At 38.2% G+C, this 24,227-nt stretch overlaps 6 protein-coding genes across 23 annotated transcripts in view; 2 read left to right on the top strand and 4 right to left on the bottom strand.

The window, feature by feature from the left end:
- LOC125767292 (uncharacterized) overlaps positions 1-539 on the bottom strand; it is a 51,979-nt gene extending 51,440 nt beyond the window's left edge. For both annotated transcript variants that reach the window (XM_049433730.1, XM_049433728.1), the window contains exon 1: positions 421-539. In XM_049433730.1, the coding sequence (XP_049289687.1) occupies positions 421-463 (43 nt within the window). In that variant the 5' untranslated portion in view covers positions 464-539. The remainder of the gene's footprint in view (positions 1-420) is intronic.
- LOC125767291 (ubiquinol-cytochrome-c reductase complex assembly factor 1) lies at positions 139-1,604 on the bottom strand. Its single transcript, XM_049433727.1, has 3 exons — positions 1,441-1,604; positions 682-1,380; positions 139-616 (listed from the first exon to the last, which is right to left on the bottom strand). The coding sequence occupies exons 1-3, from the start codon at positions 1,471-1,473 to the stop codon at positions 503-505; spliced, it is 846 nt and encodes a 281-aa protein (XP_049289684.1). The 5' UTR covers positions 1,474-1,604; the 3' UTR covers positions 139-502.
- Positions 1,605-1,821: 217 nt separating this feature from the next.
- Positions 1,822-4,510, bottom strand: LOC125767285 (zinc transporter ZIP11). 3 transcript variants are annotated; one of them, XM_049433711.1, is made up of 5 exons: positions 4,411-4,510; positions 3,052-3,493; positions 2,583-2,973; positions 2,255-2,512; positions 1,822-2,183 (listed from the first exon to the last, which is right to left on the bottom strand). In XM_049433711.1, exons 2-5 carry the CDS (start codon positions 3,392-3,394, stop codon positions 2,105-2,107), a joined length of 1,071 nt encoding a protein of 356 aa, XP_049289668.1. In that variant the 5' UTR covers positions 3,395-3,493; positions 4,411-4,510; the 3' UTR covers positions 1,822-2,104. The 3 variants fall into 3 exon arrangements, with proteins under 3 accessions (XP_049289668.1, XP_049289670.1, XP_049289671.1); XM_049433713.1 differs by lacking the exon at positions 4,411-4,510 and adding an exon at positions 4,177-4,401; XM_049433714.1 differs by lacking the exon at positions 4,411-4,510 and adding an exon at positions 3,576-4,153.
- Positions 4,511-5,620: 1,110 nt separating this feature from the next.
- LOC125767264 (rho guanine nucleotide exchange factor 18) lies at positions 5,621-19,698 on the bottom strand. 8 transcript variants are annotated; one of them, XM_049433657.1, is made up of 25 exons: positions 19,569-19,698; positions 19,101-19,491; positions 18,554-18,817; positions 18,366-18,463; positions 18,125-18,297; positions 17,928-18,057; positions 17,733-17,866; positions 17,256-17,324; positions 16,595-16,701; positions 16,457-16,527; positions 16,321-16,376; positions 15,123-15,200; positions 13,867-13,938; positions 13,339-13,504; positions 12,573-13,267; positions 12,373-12,505; positions 12,125-12,282; positions 11,947-12,059; positions 11,284-11,307; positions 10,030-11,048; positions 9,785-9,953; positions 9,608-9,713; positions 9,400-9,526; positions 9,233-9,330; positions 5,621-9,155 (listed from the first exon to the last, which is right to left on the bottom strand). In XM_049433657.1, the coding sequence occupies exons 2-25, from the start codon at positions 19,153-19,155 to the stop codon at positions 8,819-8,821; spliced, it is 4,452 nt and encodes a 1,483-aa protein (XP_049289614.1). In that variant the 5' UTR covers positions 19,156-19,491; positions 19,569-19,698; the 3' UTR covers positions 5,621-8,818. The 8 variants fall into 8 exon arrangements, with proteins under 8 accessions (XP_049289614.1, XP_049289615.1, XP_049289622.1 ...); XM_049433658.1 differs by having other exon boundaries at positions 19,101-19,192; XM_049433665.1 differs by lacking the exon at positions 19,101-19,491 and having other exon boundaries at positions 19,569-19,696.
- Positions 19,699-20,463: 765 nt separating this feature from the next.
- LOC125767296 (uncharacterized) lies at positions 20,464-21,721 on the top strand. The gene is made up of 4 exons (XM_049433736.1): positions 20,464-20,789; positions 20,867-21,012; positions 21,079-21,375; positions 21,471-21,721. Exons 1-4 carry the CDS (start codon positions 20,681-20,683, stop codon positions 21,483-21,485), a joined length of 567 nt encoding a protein of 188 aa, XP_049289693.1. The 5' UTR covers positions 20,464-20,680; the 3' UTR covers positions 21,486-21,721.
- A 116-nt stretch (positions 21,722-21,837) lies between these two features.
- LOC125767262 (potassium voltage-gated channel subfamily H member 6) overlaps positions 21,838-24,227 on the top strand; it is a 37,892-nt gene continuing 35,502 nt past the window's right edge. For 5 of the 8 annotated variants that reach the window (XM_049433651.1, XM_049433649.1, XM_049433648.1 and 2 more), the window contains exon 1: positions 21,838-24,088. In XM_049433651.1, the coding sequence (XP_049289608.1) occupies positions 24,013-24,088 (76 nt within the window). In that variant the 5' untranslated portion in view covers positions 21,838-24,012. The remainder of the gene's footprint in view (positions 24,089-24,227) is intronic. The other 3 variants (XM_049433647.1, XM_049433652.1, XM_049433654.1) reach the window with 3 other exon arrangements.

Here is a 24,227-nt window from a genome sequence, read left to right as displayed (position 1 = left end):
TTTTAGAAATTGTTTATATTTTCATGTAATGTAATCTTTGCTTTTATTTTTTGTCTAATATTCGTACTATGTACAGCTCTAAATAAATTTACTTGAGCAGATACTTTCGGATATAACTAATGGGTTTATCTATGTGTATAAAGCAAGAAAATCGATCGATTTTATTTCCATTTTCAAATTAAAATAATTTGAGTTTTGACTATAACAACTATTGTAATTGGTATTGAATTTTGTGATTCTCAATAATTTTCAAAACTTTGCGTAAAGCCGAAGTGAATGTGCATGTACATATTTCATGTTTGTTTACCTCATTTCATGCAAATGTATCACAACAAAATAGATAAATTTCATCAAATATACAGGGCCCATCAACAGTGTACCCAAATCAAACATTGTTTAATTAATAAATAATACACATACCTTTTCGCATGTAACTACTTTTCCGAAGCTTGGTAACCGGCATTTTCACTAGGCAGTGGGATAGTCAGATTCGAACATTTATCTACACATTCAGTGGTATAGCTTTCGTTGGTCGATTTTCTCCTATTAGCGGAATCCATTTGATTGCTGGTTTGATGGCAAAATCGTATCGACTTAGCTGATCAAGCATTGAAACCTAAAATATCATACATTGTTGTTTAAAATCAATTTACCGAATCGTTTGTTTAATGAAGTAAATACCTGTTTGCGTACATATCCGACCAGAAGCTCTAGTTTTTCATAATCATCACACTGTCCACCCAAAAATCTACGCCACAGCGCTGCCGCTAAAGCTTTATCGTCGTAACTAATACCTTCGTCGTACGATATGAGGGCGGCCTGAAACTGTTCGGAGAGTTGCTGTATTTGTGGACGCACCACCGAAGGATTATCCATCGTCAGTTGTTTCGCGCGTGTGGTCACATCGTTCCACATTGTTTCAACGATACAGTTACGCAAAAATCGTCCAGCAGCTCCCTTCTCAGCGCCTTCTGCCATGGAACGAACAAGCAACATCCACACGTGAAGCTCAGTGATCAAAAACCAGGTATTGAATGTGTCTGGCATGGTGAAGTGTTTGAAAAACTCCGCGTAGTTTATGTTGTCGACGACGGATTCGTATAGTAAACAACTGGACACACGCAATCTTGCTGACGAATTATCAATCCATCCCATCTTCTTTATGAACCGCTTCAGAAACCCATCATTGGATTCTACATCGTGAAATTTCGACGAAATCGTAGAAACACCGTTTCCAGTAGAACTTTGTCGTATTTGCATGGTGCGGCACGTTAAATGGGAGTTTCCGCCTCCATGCAGGTACGCAAAGCCGGTATGAGTCTGGGATTCAGGATGAAAGAGGTGGTTTACTACGGAGCCCGCGCGTACCTCGCAGTAGAGCTGCAACAGAAAGAAAACAGTTGGAAATCAAATTATTTCACAGCAATGCTCTAAACATACCGATCCAGCGAGCCTGTTGGTAGCGCGTATCATTATACTGCGATTTTCGTAATATTTCAACACTTCTTTAATTGTAGTCTCACGAAAAATATCAACAATTCGCGTGTTTCGCAACAATTGTACTGCACGGATAATCGAACAGCACGAATTATCTGATGTTTACGTTTGACAGATTCACGGAGATTACGCAAAAGGTTGCGCTCACACACTGCGTACATGCTTCGTTCATCGGATTTTAAGTAAAATTAATGAAGCAAATGAATATGTGAAGGGCTATGCAAAGCCCTTTGCTAAAATGGTTATTTTGGATGTGCAAATTTTGTTTTGCTCAACATTACATTGGATTGCTGTAAAATTCGTAAATTAACAACACATACGCGGTTTAAAATAGTCATGCCGCGGCATTCGGCATTTATTGGCCGTTTAAGCACTGTGTTTCTGTCTGATGTTTCAGTATTTTATGTCGAAATTTAAAAATTAACCTATGCAAAGTCCTACTACTTATTCATAGTACACTATGTGATCATAACAAAGAATTTTCACGTTAAGGTTTAATACTTAATCAAGTATCATCTAATAGACACTGGCTCGATCAATCGTGGCGCTACGATCATTCGCAAGGAACCATCCAGATGGTTCCAGATTCATAATCCGAATGTCCATTCTATCCGAGTCCTACATCTAAACACATCATCACTACAAAGCCGGCAATCGTGCCCCAAGTAGCTATAAGTCCATTATCGCTAAAATGTGAAAAAATTGATTAAAACTAGTCTGACAAAACCGACACTTTTGTCACTGTCACGGTTCATACCTTGCATGTGCTTCTGGCAAAATATCATCCGCTACAATGTAGATCATGGCACCGGCAGCAAAAGATAGCGCATATGGAAGTATGATAGTCGCAAGACTAACGGCTACTGCACCAAGCACTCCAAATATAGGTTCCACCATACCGGACAACTGCCCATACCAAAAGCTTTTCCCCAAACTAAATCCAGCGGCGTGTAAAGGTAGACTCACCGCCAAGCCTTCGGGAAAATTCTGTATACCTATGCCGATGGCAAGGTTCCTGCGAAAAAAAAACAACTCTTTTAGATCTGCATGATAAGAATAATAAACACTTAATGAACGTAACTTACCGTGCTGCCTCGAATGTGGCTGATTCTGTCGTACCAATTGCTCCGAAACTGACGCCCACGGCCAAACCTTCCGGTATGTTGTGCACGGTAATGGCCACCACAAGCAGCATGATTCGCTTCCACTGGGATAATTGTGCGTCCAGCTGACTTTGGCTATTGTTTGTATACACTGACTGTTCCTTGACCGATACCGTAGAACTTCCTTTCCTGCGCTTGCGAGAGACGCTGCCATGCTGTGCGTTTAGACAATCCGCAAAACTGTCCATCCCAATGGCCAACGCATGATCTGTCGAATTTGGGGCCACTCCAGCGTACGAACTTCTGCCATGTTCAGCAGAGACTTGATCGTCCATAGCAATGTCGGCCTTGTCTTTGTTTGCGTGAGTCAATGCTAAAAAAAACCAGAAAGTTCCACGTTCGAAAGCATCGCATTTTTAAATGTAAACAATGAATGTTTAACTCCACTTACCAATCATCATTGTCGGACTGTTGATTCCCAAGTACGAGATGATTTTATCGGTGCCATACACAAAAATAGCGCCCAACAAAAATCCCACAGCCACGGGGATAAAGGCAAACTCTCCTTTGCTTCCATACATATGTGAGCTTTCCGCTAGCTCTATTGCCGGAGCCAGTAATGACCAGAAAGATGCCGCGATCATGACTCCGGCCGCGAAACCAAGCGAAATGTCCAATGATTTCCGTTGATTGCCCCGGAGCAGCACCACCAATCCCGATCCAAGGGCTGTTAGGCCCCATGTTAGCAGCGTGCCCAGTAGGGCTTGTGTGACCGATCCGTACCCCTGGATCATCGTGGAAAAATAACCCGGCTTAGCTACACTTAATGGATATTCGAAGGAAATGCCGCCGATAAACAAACGAGCGCCGGCTTGATGGATCACCAATTGTTCCTAGAAAGAAAATCAACAAGTCATGTTCATTAAACTATTGCACGGATAGAAGATAAAAAATAATGATCTCAGCAAAACCCACGTGCAGCAATGTTCGAACAGCTGCTGATCACCACAAAGCTCACAAGCCAACAGAAAAATCCGGTGAGAATTCTCGTACAGATGCCCCAGTCTTATATACACAAGGAAGGTTACAGCGAAGGAGGGGAGGCAACATGCTAACCAGCCTCCTTAGATATGTTGTATGCTCGAAGGTGTGTGTTATTCCAACAGAACCCATCACTACGTACAAAGGTACACAGTATACCATCCCGTACGCTGTGTCCGATAATGAGTGACACGTTGCTCTCGTTCGCTGATAAAGATTGTTTCCTACTGTTTGATGCCCGACATCCTGCACGTATCAGCGATCAAGCAATAAAACTATAAAATGATTACCCCGCGAAATGCCAACACAACAAACGTTAATGCTCTTCGCCTATATCATCTTCCCGCAGAATGAAGACCCTCCCCAAATGAGAACCCGAATAAAACCTAGGCAATCAGTATAAATGATACTGTTATTTGCATCACAAGTTGTATCAATGTAAATACCGTACAGAAGACGCATTTTCCCGTTAGCTGCAAGGGTACACTGGTTGTTTGAGGCAAGATGTACTTATTATAGTTTTCGATCTGCTTACCAAGCCACTACACAATTCCGACGAAGCAAACACACATTAATGTTGCGGTTGTGCATTTCAAACCGATAGTGAATGCAAGATGTCTCGCTTTTAGTTGCACAGTTTTTGGATTTCGTTCGTTAAAGTTAGACATAGCAGAATGGATCATTCAGTTAACGATCATCAGTTGCTAACTTCGCGATTAGTATTTACGGAATTCTTTAAAACATACAAAAAAAACAGCATCAAACTCACCCCGCAGCTGGTCGTCTAGAAAAAACAAACCTTTTTGTTTTTTTTTCAGACTGCGTTGTTATTTCTCTCCATGACAGTTTACACTGACAGCTGATTTTGAATGGGGCGTTTAAGAAGTGTTCGGTTTTACAAGAATGGGGTTTACATTGCTTTTTTTTATTTTAGAAAATATTACTTTCATATCACATAAAGAAGTAACTAATTACAGTCAAACTAAATTAATTGTACTGCCGTGTAGGAAGTTATTATCTACTTTCAGTTTCTGATCCCGAATCTTCGTATCTTGCAACAAAATGTCGTAGTTCAAATGTACTATGTTGGGGCCATACTTTGTGTCCGGTTGAATTATATACACGGAAATAGGTAGGTTTCCTAAAGATATGAACATAAACTTAGTGCTTTACAAGTATAAATGGGTATCCATACTTGGATACACACCTGCAGGATTTGGCTTCAAAGTCAGTGTTTGACCAAACCGGCTTTTCCACAGTTTTAGATTAGCCCTTACGGTACAAATGTACAGCTAGAAAGATAAAAAATAATACAATTAAATAACAAATAGAAAATAAAACATCTATCCATTTACTTACCAAAACACACAGACCACAAAAGGAACACACCCATAATATAACGTTGTGCCAAATATCCATTCTGCCCTAGTTGTATGACACTGGTCTCTTCGGATATGGTCACCACCGATCCAACTCAATCAACTAGAACTGCATTAATCACTAAACACACATCAGCTTCGTAACGTAGACTGATATTTGCTGAGAATGAGGATGAAATCTTTCAACAAAATATGGACCATTTTTTGATAAGCACTATCAATATACATTCTGCGCATGTAGCGGAGTTCTTTTCAGTTCTTTTTACTACGCGCATTGTCTCACACTCGACGGTCCATCATTATTGTGTTCTAGTTCATTACATGCCTTACGGCCATCTATTACACAGACGATCGCGGGCCCAAGCAATATTTTTTCTGTTGCGGTAAGCCATGTCCGGCCCACAGTGACGAGGATCTTCATGATGCAATCAATTCAATGTTTCCCTAATCAGTGAACACGATTATTTGGTCACCAAAAAATTTCAACGAAACTTGCTTTTACAACCACTAGAAAACATTTTGAAAATGATAATTGGCTCGGTCCATTGATAAGACAGAACAGGACAGAATAAAAAAAGGTCACAATCAGCTACACATTGGTGAATGATTTTCTCATCTGTTCGTTAATATTTATTCTAACATTTCAACAGTGACTGAATGATAACATTTCAATAACATTTCTGTTGTCAAAAATTTAAGTGTGATAAGTTACATTGTTTTTTTTTCTTTTCATGTACCATATTTCATTTTGTTCTGCTGGTATGTTTTCTCTGTTACATTGTATGCGTTACATTTCATGATATTAAGTCCGCTTCGCAAGAGTGGTACACATAAGTATATATTTTTTTGAAATGCTGCTCAATACTCAACTCATTCATTCATACATGTTACTTGATACATTAGGTGAATTGTGTGTTGGATTTTCTTCTAATACATATTCAGGAAATACTGATCGTGTGAATACACTACTAACAGTTGAAATATGCAATATAATGTTCAATACATGTTCTTTCTTTTCAAAGGTTTTGTAGTAAAAGGGGAAGGAATAGTTGTAATTGAAGACATACATAATTTTGCTCAATGATCTATCTGCATTGTCACTAGTGACCCAGACTTCGAACTGCTTGACTGAAAGAACACAACCAATCCATGGAGTACAATCAACACAATGCACTACGTTTGCTTACTTCCCTTCAAGATTTGCTTTCACGATTAAAAAGAGTCATAACCATTTAAAGATTTTGTTTTAAATACATTTTCCTTATTTTGTCTGAATACTAAATATCGTTTTATCCATTATACGCCTTAGAATAAGCATTCTTATTCACTGTGTTTCATTTTTATGTTTTCGACAGTCTAAATTCATGATTGTTTTGCAGTGTTTTTTTTCCTTTTAGCAGAGAAATTCGGTGGATTGAGTGACTTAATATTTCCATTCTCGTGACTATCCCATCCACTAGTTACATGTTAATTAACAACATATTCGTTGAAACAATGTGCGCTTTCAATTCATGTACGTAAAACAATATATCCGAAGCAAACTAAATAGAACAGCTTTAATATTCTCTGATCGGTAAGAACTATTATAATGAATTGAGGAGGTTTTTTGTTTACCAACTATACAGTAGAAAGTATTGATACGTCGGTTGAAAAGATCCTATACACAAAAGGTGCGGTGCATTGCGAACACCTATACACGGACGCAGAACGGCGGAGAATAATGCATGTAATTTGATACACACTACGATTTCTTCATACTTTTCTTTGCATGCCAAATGTAATACGAAATAACGCGATTTTATTCATCATCTTATAGCTTCACCAGCTACACAGCGCGCTAATATTTCAACGATCACTGGTAGATATGATTATTGAGCTTCTCACGGTTAGATAACTAGGTAGGAAGGAATGTTAACAACATGTACCAAACGCCTGAGCGCTGCAGTTTAACACGTTTCTCGTTATGAATAGTGTGTAAAATGATTGAGCAGTTTATAGTCTTTTCCATATTACTTGATACAACAACATATGCTATACATAAGCATCATATACACACGAACAGATGCGTCAACACGTATGTATTCATATGTTTAAAAATATTGTTTCGATAAAATATAGCTTGTTTTTTATTCCTTCAAAGTAGCTCTCTTATATTGTACATTTACGCACTGATTTGTAAAAGAGTGTTACATAGCTGTATGTCTAAGTATTTTGTTCTTGTTCATATAACACATAATTTTTTTTTTCAATTATACACAATTTCCCCATTTGCGGTTCAATTCGAATATAGTGTGTAATCTTGTTGGCCTCAGCTTTTAAGCCCCCCTCTTTTTGTTATTATTATGTTTTTGTATCCCGTTTTGTTCACAAATATAAATCTTTAGATGCGTTTCTGTTTTTTTTTCTTTTAGCCCGTATTACACATTCTTATGCATACTGTGTGAGTTATATCGCGTTTAAATTTCAATGTTTTTTTTTTACTTCAAGATTTGTTTTGTAGCATTCTTTGTTATCAACCTTTTTAAAAATTTCATTAATTGTATTGTCAAGAAGTTAGCTAAACAGAGCATTTTAAGTTTGAGGACATTTGTAGCGTTTTCCTTATCTCATTTTGGTTTACTTGTTCTATACACATACACGTTTCGACGGTCTTATATATTGGTAGACTGTTTTTTGTTTCTTCAAAATTAACATAGTTTTCTTTAATAACACGTTTTGCTACAAAACACTTACAGTAATAGTTCAGTAAAATCAATTACAGTCGGTTTACTATGTTATACGGTTTTCTATATATTGTCCCTAAGTGATTGAAGTGTAGGTGCGCGATTGGTTGGATGTTTTTGTGTATTACTTATTCCTGCACGATGTTGTGTGTTTGTAGATTTGTTTTAAACAAACTCTACTACATTATTGGTTTTGCATTTTTTTCCAGTACAGTCTTACAGTCATGCTTGCAATACATAATTCTACCATCGATGGTACATTCTACGTAGGAGTAGCCATGAAAACATATTGCCATCGATGTTCGTTCAGTGAACAAGTTGGAGATTATTATAATGCAAATATTTATCATGTTTCCGCTAGATTGGATAATAACTTGTCTACGTTTCTTCATATCGACAAAAACGTCATCACAGTATCAATAAATCAGTTTTATTCCAACAGTTCATCACTCATAAGTAGTTGTTCTAGGTAGACATATACAGTTACAGCAGTAGGTAGGAAGGATCGTTTAGTTCGAACACAGGCGTAACATTAAAAGAATGGAACAACATAGTGCTTGTACTATTGGAAAATGTAGTCAGTGTCAGTTTCGAACATCTAATTGTTTGCTAATCCATTTGAAACATTTTTTGTCCATTAAACACATAAAATACGACCAACGTGTATGAGCACGCTTCTGTCACTAAAGTGTCTGCGCCTCGTTACAACCGTTTTGCATTGCCATCAATATATTACATCGTGAGGATGCATCCAATTTATTATTTAGCACTTTTAGTTCAATAACACATATATTTGACATTAATTTAACATTCATACCTTACGACCGTATATAACTTTTACTAAAAATGCTTGTTGTAGGCCATAATGCAGAGTCAAGTGCAGTTCCTATCATGTTCAAATAGATTGCATAATGTGTCTATATGCCGCGGTCCTCGATGACACTGTCTTAGCTCACCAGAGATCAGTGGCCTTAAGAATAATAAATCAAGACAAGGAATAATAAGAAGGCATTACTTACTTACTAAACCGAAGAAAGATTTCAGAAGCTTAGATCTCCACTTCGACTGGTGTATATCAAAAGTACATAACTTCTTCCTCCTTGGCCTTGCTGCTGCTGTCACCTTTGCTGCCTCCTAATTGTGAAGGATCCGAAGGTTTCTGAGGTGACTGCAAGCTGGAATGGCGAGTAGAAATCGGAGAGGATGTACGCGCTCCGCTCGACTCCTGCTGTATCGAGTTTCTAGCGGGCACGAGTGGAGGAGGAGTCGAAGACAATGCCACCATAGGATGTGACGGTGATGAATACTGATACGTTTGTGATGCAGCTGAACAAGCAGTACTTGGTGGACCGGGATAGTTGTCAGAACTTCTCAAACGAAAGCGTTCTGGTATTTTTGGATAGGTGTTTGTTCTGTAAAAAACAAAAACAAATCGTTAAGTGATCTGATACCGACATAAATCGGATTCTATTCATCTAAATCAACATACCTAGTAGCAGGATTGCCTGATTGTACTTGAATTTGTTGCTGTATTACAGCAGGACTGCTACCGGTTCGAGAATGATTCGGAGTCCCAGTGGAAGAAATCTAAATAGTAAGAGTAGTGAGGTGAGGCTGTGGTCTATCGTTAGCGTTTGGCAAATATTACTAATATACCTTTTTGTCAGCAAGCTTTAAGGGGAACATTTGGGTCACACCAGTAGCAGCTGCATGCGAAGCCATGGCAGCATTACTACTGTTAGGTGACATTACCAAGTTACTGGCAGGTGAACCCTGCTTTGTGCTAAAAACAGAATATATTAGCTATCGTTGTACACAGCACGAACCTAACAAAAATATTATATCACCCTGAACATATGCTTACCTCGACAATGATGATAGTTTTAGCGGCAGCTGCTGCTTTATGCTAGTTGCATTAATCTTCGCTGCATTAGTTGCACTTACTAGGTTCACTGGTGGTGTCTTGGTGACTATAATAAAATGCAAATAACCTTTCATTAGTTGGACCAAACCATATATTGTTGGGTGTTGGAATACGCACTGCTCGCTGTTCGCCATTTATCTTTCTTTCGATCGATTGTAACCGAAGATCCAACCATCGAACCGGGTGTAATGCTACCTCCGAAAACACTATCCACATGGTGCTCTTCGCTGACACTTTGCGTTTCCTCTAAAGATGATGCTACTCCAGTTGGTATAGGTAAAGCAACCTGTGAAGGAGAAATATACGATATAACGTGTTGTAATGATATAACGTAACAGTTGCATTAGTTTCCAAATTCTTACACTTGGGGAATGTAGCAATCCTTGGCTAGATAAAATTTCCATCTTTCGATACAGTTGTTCACGTTGCTGTCTGATATCTTCCTGCTCTGCTCGTATCTGCTCTTGCAAAGCTTTTTGTGAGTGTTTCGTTTCTTCAAGTTCGCGCTCCTCCTGTTCTTTCTGCTTCTGCCACATCGTTTTCTCCTCCTGCAGCTTATCCTGCAAGTTACGCAATTCTTCCAACTGGTCGTTATGTCGGTACAGCGTCTTTGGATTTTCGCGATAACTATTTAACTGATGCTGTAGGCTCTGAATGGTTGTCATTTGCTGTGAGATTATGCAAAGCAGGGTGTGCAGATGGTGCGATACGTGTAAAGCTGCGTAATTCTGATCTTTGGCTAAGTCAGATGAAATACCCTCTGTACCACCGCCGGTGCCCAACAACTTCTGCTGGCCGTATGAAGTAGTAACGTGAGGATTAGCCAACATAGAAAGCTGCTCGACGTCCAACCCAGAAGACGAAGAATGAGTCTGTTGTTCTCGTTTTTCGTACGTTTCGCGGTTGGTAAAATATCCAGCGGATAATGTTGAAAGAACGGCGTCTCGTGAATTGGCAGTATGCATTGTTGAATTAGTACCTCCAATTACTCCGCCGGTGACGAGTTGTTTTGATCGACGTTCATCAAATCCACCAAACGTTTCTGCTCGTTTTGGTAAGGTAGGGGAGATGAACAATTCGCTCTGACGCTCACCAACTGAGCTGGTGGACCTAGATAGCGGTAATCCCGTCGCAGCCGTGTAGAGGGAAGAAGCCAGAGAACTAATTTCTTGTATAGAGTTCAACACCCGTTTCCATATTTCTATAGTATCACAGTCATCGGAGATAAGATCTCTATACGATCCGTAATTTGAGATAAATGACTCAACGGCGGGACCCAGCTGCTCAGCATTTTGCTCGTTATCCAGCAACAAGCTCAACTGTAGTGCTATCTTTTCTTCAAGTAATATCGCCTGCTCGAAGTCCTTCTGTCGCATTTTACCTGTTATAAAAAGATGATTTTTCTCTTTACTTTTGTTGTCTGATTACGTCTGATATATTTTTGAGTGCTCGTGTTAAACAAAAAAATAAGTTGAGTTTAAAACCAGGGTTCAAGACATTACATATTGATCAAAAATCATATTAAATCGACTACCACTGTTCATGCAATTTTCCAGTACGATAACATTAAACAACATCAAAATACATTGATCAATTGAGAACATTTCGATTATTACCTTCCAGTTCGGTAGTTCCGAGGGCTTCAGCGATGAAATGTTAGAAACAGAACAAGCAATCTATTTAGTACATCAATACCTAGCTATAAAGAGTCTTGTCAACATTGACATACTTTCAATAATATATCTTTGATATGTTCGGTTCATGCATTCAGTATCTACGCTGAATTTACCACTTGACACAATTATGAATTAGTGCGTATGCTAGTTTAGATTCATTTGCAGCTTTCTCGATCCCTCTCAGTTAGAAGGGATTGCAGCAGATACAAAACATTTGTGTTTATATAAAGTCATGTTCCCAATGAACATTGGAATACTTTAATCCATACAGCAAGACATTGTATTCTCTTCTCCCAACACAACCTAAGCACTAGTTAAATATCCATGAATTGTATGGATTAATTGAGACAGAATTCAATTCTGTTCCATTAAATGTGCCTTGTATTTTAAAAATAACATATATGTAATCCTCTTCAACCATAATTAGTAAAGTGCATTCTAGCGAGAAAAGATTAGAAGGCTTTATGCACATTAATGTACAGATAGTAGAGATACGTATACAAAGTTTACTTCACGTTACACAACGAACATGTGTGGCGAAGTGTTATAAAACACATACTTTAGGTCCTAAAATATCAATTTTACATTTTATTTTATACTTACAAATTATCTCCCGAATATTGGCTTGTTTCAGATCTATTATTTTTTGCCTTTGTTCAATGCTCATGTAGTCTTCTGTTTCCGACTCATCCGAGGGACAGTCAATGACGGCAGCACTGTAAGAAAATATGTGCATAGAGGTAGCTGTGGCGATACTACATCAACAAAATGTACTACATACCGTATTGATTGAATCCACACATTTTTATCTTTTGGATTTTGTACCTTTAGTTCGTACATTTCCGGATAAGCCGGGTTTGAAGATATGATATAAATACCTCGGGATTCTGTGCCAGCTTTTTCACGAATTAAAAGCTTTTGCAAAGAAACAACGCCCGCCTGTAATGTATGCAATAGAACACATTTAACAACAAACATGGTTATTTCTGATTGAAACTGGAGATTATCTATGAATAATCGATCGCTTACCTTATTCTCCGGTGTGAAGAAGGAATATTTATGCGAATTTTCCAACAGAAAAAACAAGCAATCCGACAGGACCACTACCAGAACAGTCTGCATTTTAGATCGGCCTTGCATTAAAGTGGCTACCCCTTCGAATCTGTAAAAGAATTGCTTTTAGAATACTGAGCACTAGAATGCTGCTACATCATCCCGAAACTATTTACCTCAGCTTTCGATTGCATGATATTATGTCCGATTTTTTAAATTTATCCTTTTTAAAGATAGCACAGGACTTAGCATCAATGCGTTTAAAAATTTCTAATTGACGATCCTCTTTCTCTTTATCAGCCACCCGGGCATCTACGTCAACTAGTATCTCCTTTACCAGCGACATGGCCTTCTGCAGTTTTTCCTGCTCAATCTTATCTTCACGAGAGCTTTTCAGCAATGGATCGATAAGTAATGGGTATTTAGTTAAACGCTGTGTAACGAAAAGAATACATTCGGGGATGCCTTTCTTCTTTAGGAGTGGATTTTGCTGACAATGCTTGTACCATTCAGCGAACACGTTGTCACCAGTCATATAGCACTTGAACGTATCCAGCGCTGATCGATGATTTGAACAAAATTCGCCGTACGAACTTTTCAGTTTCTGGGCCGACATTGAGGAGAAAAAGTCGAGCAAGATATCGGCAATGCTATCAACTATGTGATGTTCTCTTTGCTTTAATCTCAGTTTGCGAAGGAATCCCGTGTGTAGCTCGGTTAGCTCAACGAGCCTTGGAAACATCCGTTCTAAGTTAAGATGGCTGAAGTGTTTCTGAAGACTTTCTACAAATACCTTCTGCATGACTAGTAAAGTTTGAACATGATGCTTCTCTGTCATGATAAATTCATAAATGTGTTCTTGACGTTTCACCTAAACGAGCAGAGAAAAGCGTTGATCATTATAATTCTGCATTCAGGTAAGTGGTAACAGGATACACGCACCTGTTTGTCTTTCAATCCCTTGACAACCTCCTTCGGGACACTGGGGCTCCATGAGTCGTGCTCATCAATTGCAACGCCTAGGATTGGCTCGGCACCCAGTTCATGTGGACCGATAGGCGCTTCGTGCAGAAATTCATCCCTTATCAACGGAACGTCGTCTGAGTAACTGCAATACAAGTAAAGAATGTTTAAGTTTAAGTATTCCCCAATGTCACAGATGCCAGTACGCGTTAGTCGACACAGCGACAACACGACACTGTTGTTGTTAATGATTTTGAAAGTAATTCGATGTAACTTTGAAGCACCGACAAATATACAATTTTAACATGCGATTTGAACATTTTAAATGTGTTTTGGTTTGTTATTGCATAATGCATTAAAGTAATGATCCCTTTTATCACGTAAGAAAAAGAAATGCAAATACATTTATTACTTAGAGAAAGAGTTGCAAAAAGAGAGCAAACGAAGAAAGAACTTTTACAGACACGTATGAGAAAAACATTTTTTTTCTATTTAATATATACTCACTTAGCGTTATCATTATGCACGTTGCCATCATAATAGTCTCTACCCTGATCATCGTGTTGCGAGGAATTGTGGCTATAGCAAGCGAAAGTAAATACAAAAAACACATGAAAACGTATAAATAAAAAAATGACCACAACAGGTCCGCAACAGAAAACTGCAAAGCAACGAACGAAGAAAGTCACACACAAACAAAACGTTGCAAACAGCAAATAAAACAGAAAATATAGCAGAATTCTGAAGAAGATAGAACACATCGGCAACCGTACGCTACCGCTATGCTCCAAAACATACTGAGAGAAGAAAGTGCGCGGTGGAGTGTGAATTTTAAGATTGCAGTTGTAGATACGAAGGAGATAAAAGAGAAAAAACAGACAGTGTGTAATAGTGATGGAACATGTGTCGTTTCAATACGTCTTCTAACAGACTTGTTCGAAAAACGATCTCGCCTTGCCGCAGTAATATGTTACATTGCTCATGGAGTAAGGTTTATCCACTATTTTGCGAATTCTATAAAGCTATCTAACTGATATTATTAAAAGGAGTATACGTTAACTTTATGTTCACAAAACGTTCATTGAAAAACATTAATTATAACTGAAGAATTGCGAAAGCTAAAATCTATATGTGAAGTATAATTTCACAAGTACGTAACCATTGCTACCAATGGTTCATTCAAAACGTCTTGTTGACTAAAAATAGATTACCGGTTATGACCTGCCTTGCCTAATGAGAAGAATTACCCAAAGCTCAGTAGTCAGTACTGCGTATGGAAAGTTGAACCTCGACCGTGGAGATTCGGGTCCAATTCGGTCACGTTGCTGAGTCGTGCTTAACTGACTGGGGACCCATATAGGATCAGGATCCAACATTTAAATTAAAGGCACACATTAAATGCATTGTTAGTCTTTAGATTGCGGCTAAAACGTATGGTTTAAGGCTTCGATCGGTACTGTTTGACTTGTATGAATTGCATGAAACCTACAATATAGTTTAAGCAATTTACACATTCAAAGACAGATACGGACAAATAGAAGAGTAGAGAGATTAAGAAAACAGAAACAGTCAGAAATGCGAATCTACCACTTTTCAGGATGTCTACCGCTGATAGAGAAGAGATAGATCATGTGTATCTTTCAACAGGATAAAAGCAATAGTTTTCGTCACAAGAAGGCGATGGAATTAAAGGATAGTTGTGGTTATGAAGATAGATAGATAATTGGGTTGTTAGTGAATGAATAGATTTTTACTAGCGTTACCTAGCGTGTTGTGATACCACGCCTAATTTGTTAGCAACCAATCGCCACGGAGAGTAACATCCAGTCATTTTTTTGCCACTTTATCATTTTTTTTGTCAAATCAATGCATAATGCATAACGGTGGTTAGCGTTAGTAATACATAAGAATAAAGACATTTGTGATCATTTAATTGATGTTTACCTACAGATCAAAATTTGCACAGATGGATAAAAGGGTTTGCCCGACTGATGAAATATATAAGACAGGAACTGGTTACTAACTCAATATATTAATAACATTAACCTTCGGTACTAGATCAATTTTTAGGTCAGTCAGACAACATTAATAACTGACAACCGTTTTTAGCACTAGTTCCAAGCCAGATCTTCAATAATATACAAATACCTACTTTACAATGTAAACTGTTTATGTTTGATCGTGAAACGATAAGCTTATATTCAGATTAAAATGCAATAGTTCGAATTCAAATCATGGTACAAAGCGAGATAGCATACAACACTATCGACTGCCCGTGTGTTAAAAGCGCACATACTCTTGCATCAATTTCTATAATTCATGCCGTTAATTAACATCTACCTTGTCGCTATGAAAAGCATATTAAAATTATCGCAAAAAGTCAGGCTTAAATCATGAACGAAACTGATAAAGTAAAAAGCAACCAAACATTACGTCGAAATTAATATTGAAACGTACGGCGAAATATAGTAGATAAAGGCTTATATAAAGCAAGCTAATTCAAACTTCCAGTTAAAGTTTATTGAAAATGGTTTATTTGCCGAAGTTATAAACGAAGAAACTACCAGCAGAATTGCGAAATACATTCCTAACACATATCTTTGTAACTAATGTTAACGTCCATTCATATGCAAAAAATTAGTATATGATAAAAAAAGTAAGAATTAAACAATTTCACTGAGGATGCATAAAACTGGTTCAAATTTAGCTTGTCCTTATTTAAAGAGGTCTTGCGACACTCAATGCTTTTTGTTGACGTAAAATTTGTTGTCATTTCCAAAGAAGAAAATTAACTCAAATTGTTATTAGCAGGCCAAAGAAGAATCCATTATCGTATGTTAATTCATTACATGGATAAATTCATTACAATACGGTTTAAATGAAACTGATGCATCACAGCCAATTTCAATGTTCAAAAATTGTACATGAAGTGGGAAATATCGAAAAACACTATCTAATTACCTGTTGGCAGAGCTCTTCTTATTTGAGCTAGGTTTTGGTTGAGCCTGGAAATATTTCTACAAGAAAAAATAGGATGATACAATAAATTATATTTTGTTGGTAGTTAAACACCCGACCACGAACCAGTTACACATACCTTTGCTATCTTTGCTTTGCATTCTACTGCGTGCTCTTTGTATGTTGCCAGATTTATAACTGCTCCACAAGCTGCAAGGAAGTAGACAGGTTAATAGTTGATGTTTATGCCTATTTGTTTGTACGTCAGCATACAAACCATCACAAACGGAGGATTGTCCTTTTGTTTTAGATTTATCTTTCTTCTTCCGGAAAAATAATGAACCACGCTTTCGTCGTTTTTCGTGATGTTCTGGATATTCCTCACTAAAATGTATAGCGATTGTGAAATACGAAAAAACAATCTGGTTAAATTGATTTAAGCCACAATCTTACGACATCATTTTAAAAGGAAGGAACATAAAAACATAACAAATAACCCTTGAAACAAATTGATTACAGTAGTAGTTAAATATGCACAATGAAAACAAATTGCTAGAAAAATAACAAAAATAGACTAAGATTCAGTCGTATCCGTATCATAAAAATGATGTACACAAAGCTGTAAGATGTAGATGTTATCAAGAAACGATCAGTATCTGAATCAGATTAGAGTTCAACCCAAGAAGAAGTAGAAAGATATAGAGTAGAAAGTAGCAATCGGATAAACCTAATCACTGGTACTTCGTCAAATGGATAGCTGTGTATGTTTTTCAACGAGTACGAACAATAGTGTGACAGCAAAACAATTAAAACTACCAACTACAATCACATTACATCGGATAGGACCGCGCCACTAGCGTAGAAGAGATGTTTCGTTCATTAAAACGCTTAGAAATATTCAACATCAATCAAAAATCGTTCTAACACGGCACACTTACTTTTTATCTCTCACACAAAGTAGTGATCGATCATGAGTTTCATCTTCACTGTCAGAAAGATGCCTCGAACTAGCAGTTAAGATTTGGTTTAGAGGGAAAGAAAGGAAAATACAATATTATAAAGCTTAACTAGCTGATCTTCCAATTGAGGACATCAAACTTCGGACAAGCAATTATTAATACTGGTACTTCACTCTGTATTGGTAAAATATGTTCGCCGAAAAAAAGTACAATATGCAAATCATGACCCATTAAGCCAGCCTTACAGCCTTCGTCGTCAAATTTACTTTACCCGATTCGTTTGATCCCCAAGATAGGGGACGAAATATCGTATAAATTGAAAACAATCTACTACATAGCTGTTTAGGGTGCACTGCGACAAAGCACTGCAACGCCTAATATGCAGTGACCGTTGGTTGTCCTTATAGCATTGGGGTAATGTGTACGTGGGCATTAACATCTCTGTTCGTTACTTACGAGGCTAGATTATCTTCCTTAACAGTCTGATTCCGAACCGGCGCTATAGATGGAGTGGATATGCTTTTTTGTAAAGGAATTCGTGGAACCACGGGCACCAGATTGCGTTTTGCAACAACTTTCTCGAAATCCCTCTGTAAAGTACAAAAAGATATTAGAAACTTGAAGGGATCTTTTGCTTTTTCTATTCCTTACTGCTAACTCAGCTTCGTTTAAGGAATGTGTTGATATTCCACCCGTACTGTTTCTACTCGTTCGATTATGTAGTCGTTCCGCAGCTCGTAACGATTCCTGCTCTTCGCTGTCTAGACTAGACAAACTGACGCTGCAAAGTTGCAATAACAGCATTACCAACATGTATTTACCATTTGTTCAGAGGAATCATTTCATACCTTTTGTGTGATGACTTTGTGCATTCTGTTAAATCCTCGATGGCGGTCCATGACTTTCTTCTATCATTATTCAAACCGTACAGCACATGATGATGCGGCCAAACGTTAATAGGGTTTGCTATAGTAAGATCCGGCAACGAAGGACACGAGGAGAACAATTTCGTCGAGGACATCTAAGGAAATGAAATTGTCAAAGTTAGTTTTTTTTTCGTTAAATTATTAACCAGCAGCAGCAACATACCGTCGAACCAATGCCGCCCAACGCCGTGTTTTGAAGTGTAGAATTTTTCATATGGGCTACACTTTCTCGTAGACATTGTAGCTGATTAAGTGTGTCCTCTGTAAACAAAATATCACACCCAGACACAACATTATGTTGAGATACATTATCACCAATGAATGCTTTCATATCACACCCCGCAACCTTACCTAGAAAGTTAAACTTGGCCCCAGGGCTGTGTGGAGTCACACTAATTATTGGCACCATGTTGCTGTGATTATTTGTAGTCGCGTCACTATTGCTACCGTTTGTTCTCGCCAACTCGATGACGTTTACTGCTGCACCTGTTGTAGGCTTCAGAACGCAACAGTTTTCTATCTCATTAGAGCAAGCGGAGGCATCCGTGCATTTCGGGGTGATGGATTGATCTTCGCTCAGGTAATCAATAACCAGATCAGCATCGTTTTCATCATCTAAAATGTGGAACATTTTGTGAGAAGTTGCTAAGTTACGCTTCACACGTACACTTTTGTTAGGTAGCCAAATTTAGCACACATTCCATAAAACAACATAAACTACCAAAGCGTTCAAAGACTACACACCATCCCAAAGCACACCATTAAGTAGTTGCTTTAAACAGTTAAATAATGCCTAACATTCCTCACTGGAATTTTGCCCTGTAATTACGATGTGGTTAGTTTTCCTCTATTTACGTCCGATAGCCTTTACTTCATGAAGGACGGAAAAACTATTTACCTGATGACAACAACAAAAGTTCTTCAGATAGCACATTATGATTTGTACCATCCATCTTGTACTTGCAAACGTGCACTTGATACAGGGGTAAGCTGGAAGGGGGTAAACCTACGATATTTAGCGTCTAGTACAATACCAATGTAGTCAATGCAAAATAGCTTGACCGTATCATCAAGAAAAAGCACAATTTTGAGGCATTCCAATAGTCTATTGTTTCTTTCTCCTGGTCACATATGCTGCATATGCTAAGCATTCAGCTGGATAACTTTCTCATTTCCCTTTTTGCAGAACAACATCGACGAAAAGAGCAAATACATTTTTTGCACACGTTCATTCCATTAGAATCTCTCGGTACAATATAATGGTGAAACATTCATCAGAATACAGGCACCTATGCAAACAAACACAAAGTCACGAAACTAGGCACACTTTACGACACAGAACATACGGAAATAAACATTTACATACGTTTTTATTACGTGTTAGCAGCGATTTTTGTGCTAGATTTCTTAACTTATAAACTTAATAGTCTTTCTTTGCTTTTTCTTCTTTGCTTTTTTCTTCAGGAAAAATCAATGGCGAATACCCAAACTACACAATTGGCCCATCTGACAGGTGTCAATGGCACATTTAACGTTTTCCATGCAGCACTGCATTCCGATTCATGTTCATATGTAACAAGAACGCCATCTATCGCACACTAGCGAATTTTCGCTAACTGCTTTGTGCATGCGTCCAACCTGTTTGTTTATTCTTAGATTATTTAAACTAATTTGCATATGAATAAATGTAGTTCGAAGAGTTTTGTTCATATAAATATCGCCAGCCATTGTATTTTACAAGTTTAGGGATAATCTCTTGTTCCTAGCGCAATACAAGTAGAGCATATTGGATCAGAAGGTCAACCGATTCAAATGGAATTTGAAACTGATCTTGTCGTGTGAATATTACCCTTGCTACCACTAATTCACGTGATCGTTTTTTCGGCATCTATGTATTAAATGATCTTTGGCCGACTTACACTCTGCATAATGCTCATCGCATCACATCGAAAAATAAAGTTTAGTTCAATCGATGCCAAAAATAAAATCCTTCGTTTCATGTACACATGATTATTTATTCCCTGTTTATTTGCTACACTTTTGGAAAGCATGTGCGCCGCCAACACCGAGCGGATGCATGTTATTGAATTTTTAATAGCAAAAGGTCAGGAGTTATCAGCACCTTAACGGTACGCCCAAGTATACCGAACTGCCGGATTATTTCCCTTCTCTTCCATTGCCCAAGCAGTAATTTAATCTGTGACGCTACTTCGCGATTGTCCGCTATGACTTTATTGAACACAGCTTTGGTAAATGATCCTCTCGTGCAAAATTGCTACCTGCACGGGCCACACAGTCGAAGTAAGAACGTTGGGCTGGGTTGATCGTATCCCATCAACTGTAAATCCGGTGTGTTGGACACGCTTTCTTTGCACCAACGATTGCAAAATGTTTTCAAAAGTTTAAATATCCCCCGATCAAACTCTGCGAGTGTGTTGTATTTTCTGTGATACTGATTTCTAGTAAAAGCCAATAAACATGTCTTCTGTGAACGTCACAAAAAAAGGTCACCGTGAAGCGAAAGTGCTGCTACGTAGTACTTCTTTCCAAAAGCTATGTTCTATACCGTACAGCTTCAAAATAGAAGGTAAATTCATAGTACACCCGTTCAAGTACGAGAACTGATAAAAAATTTAATGTATTTTATTTCCGTCCGCCAATCAGCAATTCAATCGTATAAAGAACACATCAAAACGGTGATAAAGCTCCTGAAGATTGCAACTCGGGTGTATGTCATTTCGGTTTATTTCAAATTTATAACCACCATCCTGCTCAACGAATTCTTCTTTAAGCTGTGTAACCAACTGAAGGTAGTATGAAAATTATTTTGAATTCCAACTTATATAACAATTCCAACATGTTGCCCTTATTCTTAGGGAAAGTACGTAACTGCACGCGATGTTTTGGAATCAGCAAGATCATCACCTTTCAACTCACGACGCTACGAACACAACGATCGCAACGATGCTTCACAATCGCAAACGCCAATTGTACCAAATTTCATTTCGCAGTACAAAACTTTGGTTCAAACAATTCTAACGTACACCTGCATCGTGTACATTGCGCTTCAAACAGTTTCGCTGCTAACAACACTTTGGTGGTCCTCGAACATACCGTTCGGTCTCGTGTTTCTCATGCTGGATTTGAGCTACATGGGATTCATTATGTTTAAGGTGAGCCTTGAGTTCATGCCAACAGCAATAGTTGAACACCGGAAAAGATCGAAACCATTTCCTATCCTAATTCTTACATATTACATGTTTCACAGATTGCATTTAACTGAGGGCAAATGAGGCAAATGTGGGCATTACTAGCGACCCGGAGGGACACTGTCAAATTCACACCAATTTATCCAACAAAGTTACGGGCACGGGCACGGTTGTCAAATGGTTAATTTTTCACCTACACCAAGAGAAATCACGGACCACCCATCCCTAACCCACATGGTAGTAAAAATGTATAAGCGGACAAATGGAAAATCTGAGTAAATAAAACGCTTATATCAAACGCAGAACAGAACTCTCGGTATCATTTTGCTGCTCCATGGTGTGAGTCCTTTCTCACTTTGCTGCTTTTGCTCTCTTGGTTTCTAGAATCAAAACAAATGTACCTACTCTCACCCGGAGCTTTTATAGGGGTTTTCCACAGTTTTTCCCAAAAACCCAATTTCCTCCAATATAGTAGTAAAATATTTGAAAGATATTTAATGTTGGTAAAACCTGAATACAGAAAGGAGAAGATATAAGGAGGTGCGCAACGAGCTAAAAACATTTTTCAATTATCAATTTCGACAAATTGATTGATAATCAAACGATCATACAAGTATCAATTATCAATCTCAAATTCAAAGCTAAAACGACTTATCCGAAAAACATATAAATGTTTCACAAGAAAAAGCTTTGGCTTGGAAAATTCTTTCACAAAGGCACCAATGCGTCCGAGAAAACCCCTGCAATAGGGTGACGTTTCCGAAGCCGCATTTAAATATTTTATTTTCAGTTAGTTTATGCAGACATTTCGGTGAAGTTGCACGCGTCCGTGTAGTGTGATAGTAGTTCCAGCGTGTCCTTCCCGACCAGAGCCTTACCTCCTTACAGAGGAATACGCTCGATTTCGTGTTGTATTTTTACACTTCTTTAAAGGCTTAGTGATCGCTTTATCGTAGGGTAGAGAACGACGTGTGCGGTGTCCTGCCCGATTTCCGATGTTCATAGTGGTACATTACATTAACACAAAGCATCATCATGCAAAAGTTATGCTACAACATATAAACTTTACACGAAACTCTTCACCTCCAAGCAAATAAGCGCAAACTGCCGGCAAGTAAATGTCCGTGCATTTTCTTAGGGCGGTGGTAACAAAAGAAATCCCTTGCGGTTCCAGTACTCATTGGAAATCGCAATCCGTGTTTCGCGAGCATTTCGTGATTTGCAGCTGTAAAATCTTATGCTACGTTACGGACACACTCTGCATAGCAGTGAGGACGTGCAGTGCAGATTAATGGCACGTCTGACCCAGGCCAGGAATATCGATGACGTCACAAATATAGTGAGCCATTGTAAAATATCGCATCGGACGTGTTAGTACAGCGGCTAGCAGATACTACAAAACGATTCTAACATTCTATTTAGTGCAAGGTTTGGCATGCCAAATGGAAAAGCAATGAGTGAAAAGTGTCGCAAGCCATACTCCAGGAAGGGGGACCGTTTTAGCCCTTTTTTGTTTTGCTATGGCAAAGCTGGAAAACTGCTATCACAGAAGTGCGCAAAAGCGTATAGTGTCACCATTCCCTAAAAATGAAGTAAGGCATCGGAATAGTTATCAACACAAAGCGTGTTATGGACATCTGCAGTGCTTACTACATGAGTATATAAGAAATTATGTATTCCGTTCGTGAGAGCGTGAATGAACGTAAAACGCAGCCATGAAAATGATACCTGGGCATAGAGACTAGAGCAAAGTTGGCTACGTTACCGTGTATACAGCGTGCCATGCGGCTCCATTGCTTCGCTTTGCTTTTCCTTTTTTCTTTCTTCTGCACGCCGCAGGGAGGGAGAACATTTCTAGAAAAGGATACTTTGTACGGCATTCGTAAGGGAAGTAGCGTTTATTGACGGTGTTGTGCAAATGGTTGTCCTATTTTTCTTTTTCCTCCGCGTTTGCCCATGCCCATAATGATTGCCGAACCACAGGGCAGTTGGAAAGCGTTTGTTTGCTATTTGTTTATACATTGATGTGCTATTTTGTTGCATTTTGCCATTCATTGATTCTATTTATCCGCTTCCATTTCATTATTGTCATGCAATTTGCTAGTGTGCAACGATGGAAAAGTTTAAGTTTTCCTTTGTTGTTGTTTGTTTGCATCCACCCTACCATCCGGCCCTTATTTTTTTTTTTTGAGAAGGATGCGTTAAACTAACCTTAGGTACTACTGTAGGGTACGCGAGGTGCGGATTATTAAAATCAATAAAATAAAAATAAAAACATGAATCCCACTTGAAGGATAGTGTTATTTGCATACTCGATTATAAGACAACCTTCTGCGCTTGGAAGGGACTACTTTCCAAAACTGCTTTAGGAAGGTGTTAGTTTTGAACTCTGTTGTTGTTTTAAAATGAAAAGCTAATGTGTAATGATGAGATCAATAAAAAATCTTCGTCTTTGCAGTCCGGCATGTGAAATGACAGCAGTGTACAGTATAAGTGAATGAAAATCGTAGTAAATTTAATAAATGTGATCAGTATAATAATCATCGTATTGATAGAATTGTTTTACTAAGCATAGCAAACAACCCGTATTATTAATGCACAATGCCTGTACGCAGAGGACATGTTGCTCCCAAAACAACGCTTATCGAGACAATTATTCGAAAATTTGATACACACAGTAAGTATGTTGTTGGCCATTGCCAGCTAACAAACTAGCCCTAGTCAAGTTAGAAGTCAAGTTTGCGTATCATATGCAAATGGAGTTTCATGCTTACTGCTGCATTCAAAGTACGGAGTTGACTAGCACTGTTACCTTC

This window comes from Anopheles funestus, chromosome 3RL (genome assembly GCF_943734845.2).
Source record: "Anopheles funestus chromosome 3RL, idAnoFuneDA-416_04, whole genome shotgun sequence".
NCBI lineage: Eukaryota > Metazoa > Arthropoda > Insecta > Diptera > Culicidae > Anopheles > Anopheles funestus.
The sequence above is the reverse complement of the archived record's forward strand: the minus strand, read 5'-3'. Positions and strand labels throughout refer to the sequence as shown.

Bases quoted from the DNA above. Each gene is read 5' to 3' on its own strand.
- LOC125767285 (XM_049433711.1), bottom strand. From the start codon at position 3,394: ATGATCCAGGGGTACGGATCGGTCACACAAGCCCTACTGGGCACGCTG. The intron at 2,513-2,582 runs GTAAGTTACGTT...TTTTTTTCGCAG, and splicing joins GCCACATTCGAGGCAGCACG to GAACCTTGCCATCGGCATAG. The intron at 2,184-2,254 runs GTATGAACCGTG...TTCACATTTTAG, and splicing joins TTGCCAGAAGCACATGCAAG to CGATAATGGACTTATAGCTA.
- LOC125767291 (XM_049433727.1), bottom strand. From the start codon at position 1,473: ATGATACGCGCTACCAACAGGCTCGCTGGATCG. The intron at 1,381-1,440 runs GTATGTTTAGAG...TTTCTGTTGCAG, and splicing joins CCAACAGGCTCGCTGGATCG to CTCTACTGCGAGGTACGCGC. The intron at 617-681 runs GTATTTACTTCA...ATGATATTTTAG, and splicing joins TCGGATATGTACGCAAACAG to GTTTCAATGCTTGATCAGCT.
- LOC125767296 (XM_049433736.1), top strand. From the start codon at position 20,681: ATGTCTTCTGTGAACGTCACAAAAAAAGGTCACCGTGAAGCGAAAGTG. The intron at 20,790-20,866 runs GTAAATTCATAG...TCCGCCAATCAG, and splicing joins GTACAGCTTCAAAATAGAAG to CAATTCAATCGTATAAAGAA. The intron at 21,013-21,078 runs GTAGTATGAAAA...CCTTATTCTTAG, and splicing joins AGCTGTGTAACCAACTGAAG to GGAAAGTACGTAACTGCACG.
- LOC125767264 (XM_049433657.1), bottom strand. From the start codon at position 19,155: ATGGATGGTACAAATCATAATGTGCTATCTGAAGAACTTTTGTTGTTG. The intron at 16,528-16,594 runs GTTTGTATGCTG...ACTTCCTTGCAG, and splicing joins ACAATCCTCCGTTTGTGATG to CTTGTGGAGCAGTTATAAAT. The intron at 9,156-9,232 runs GTATGTTGATTT...TGTTTTTTACAG, and splicing joins TCAGGCAATCCTGCTACTAG to AACAAACACCTATCCAAAAA.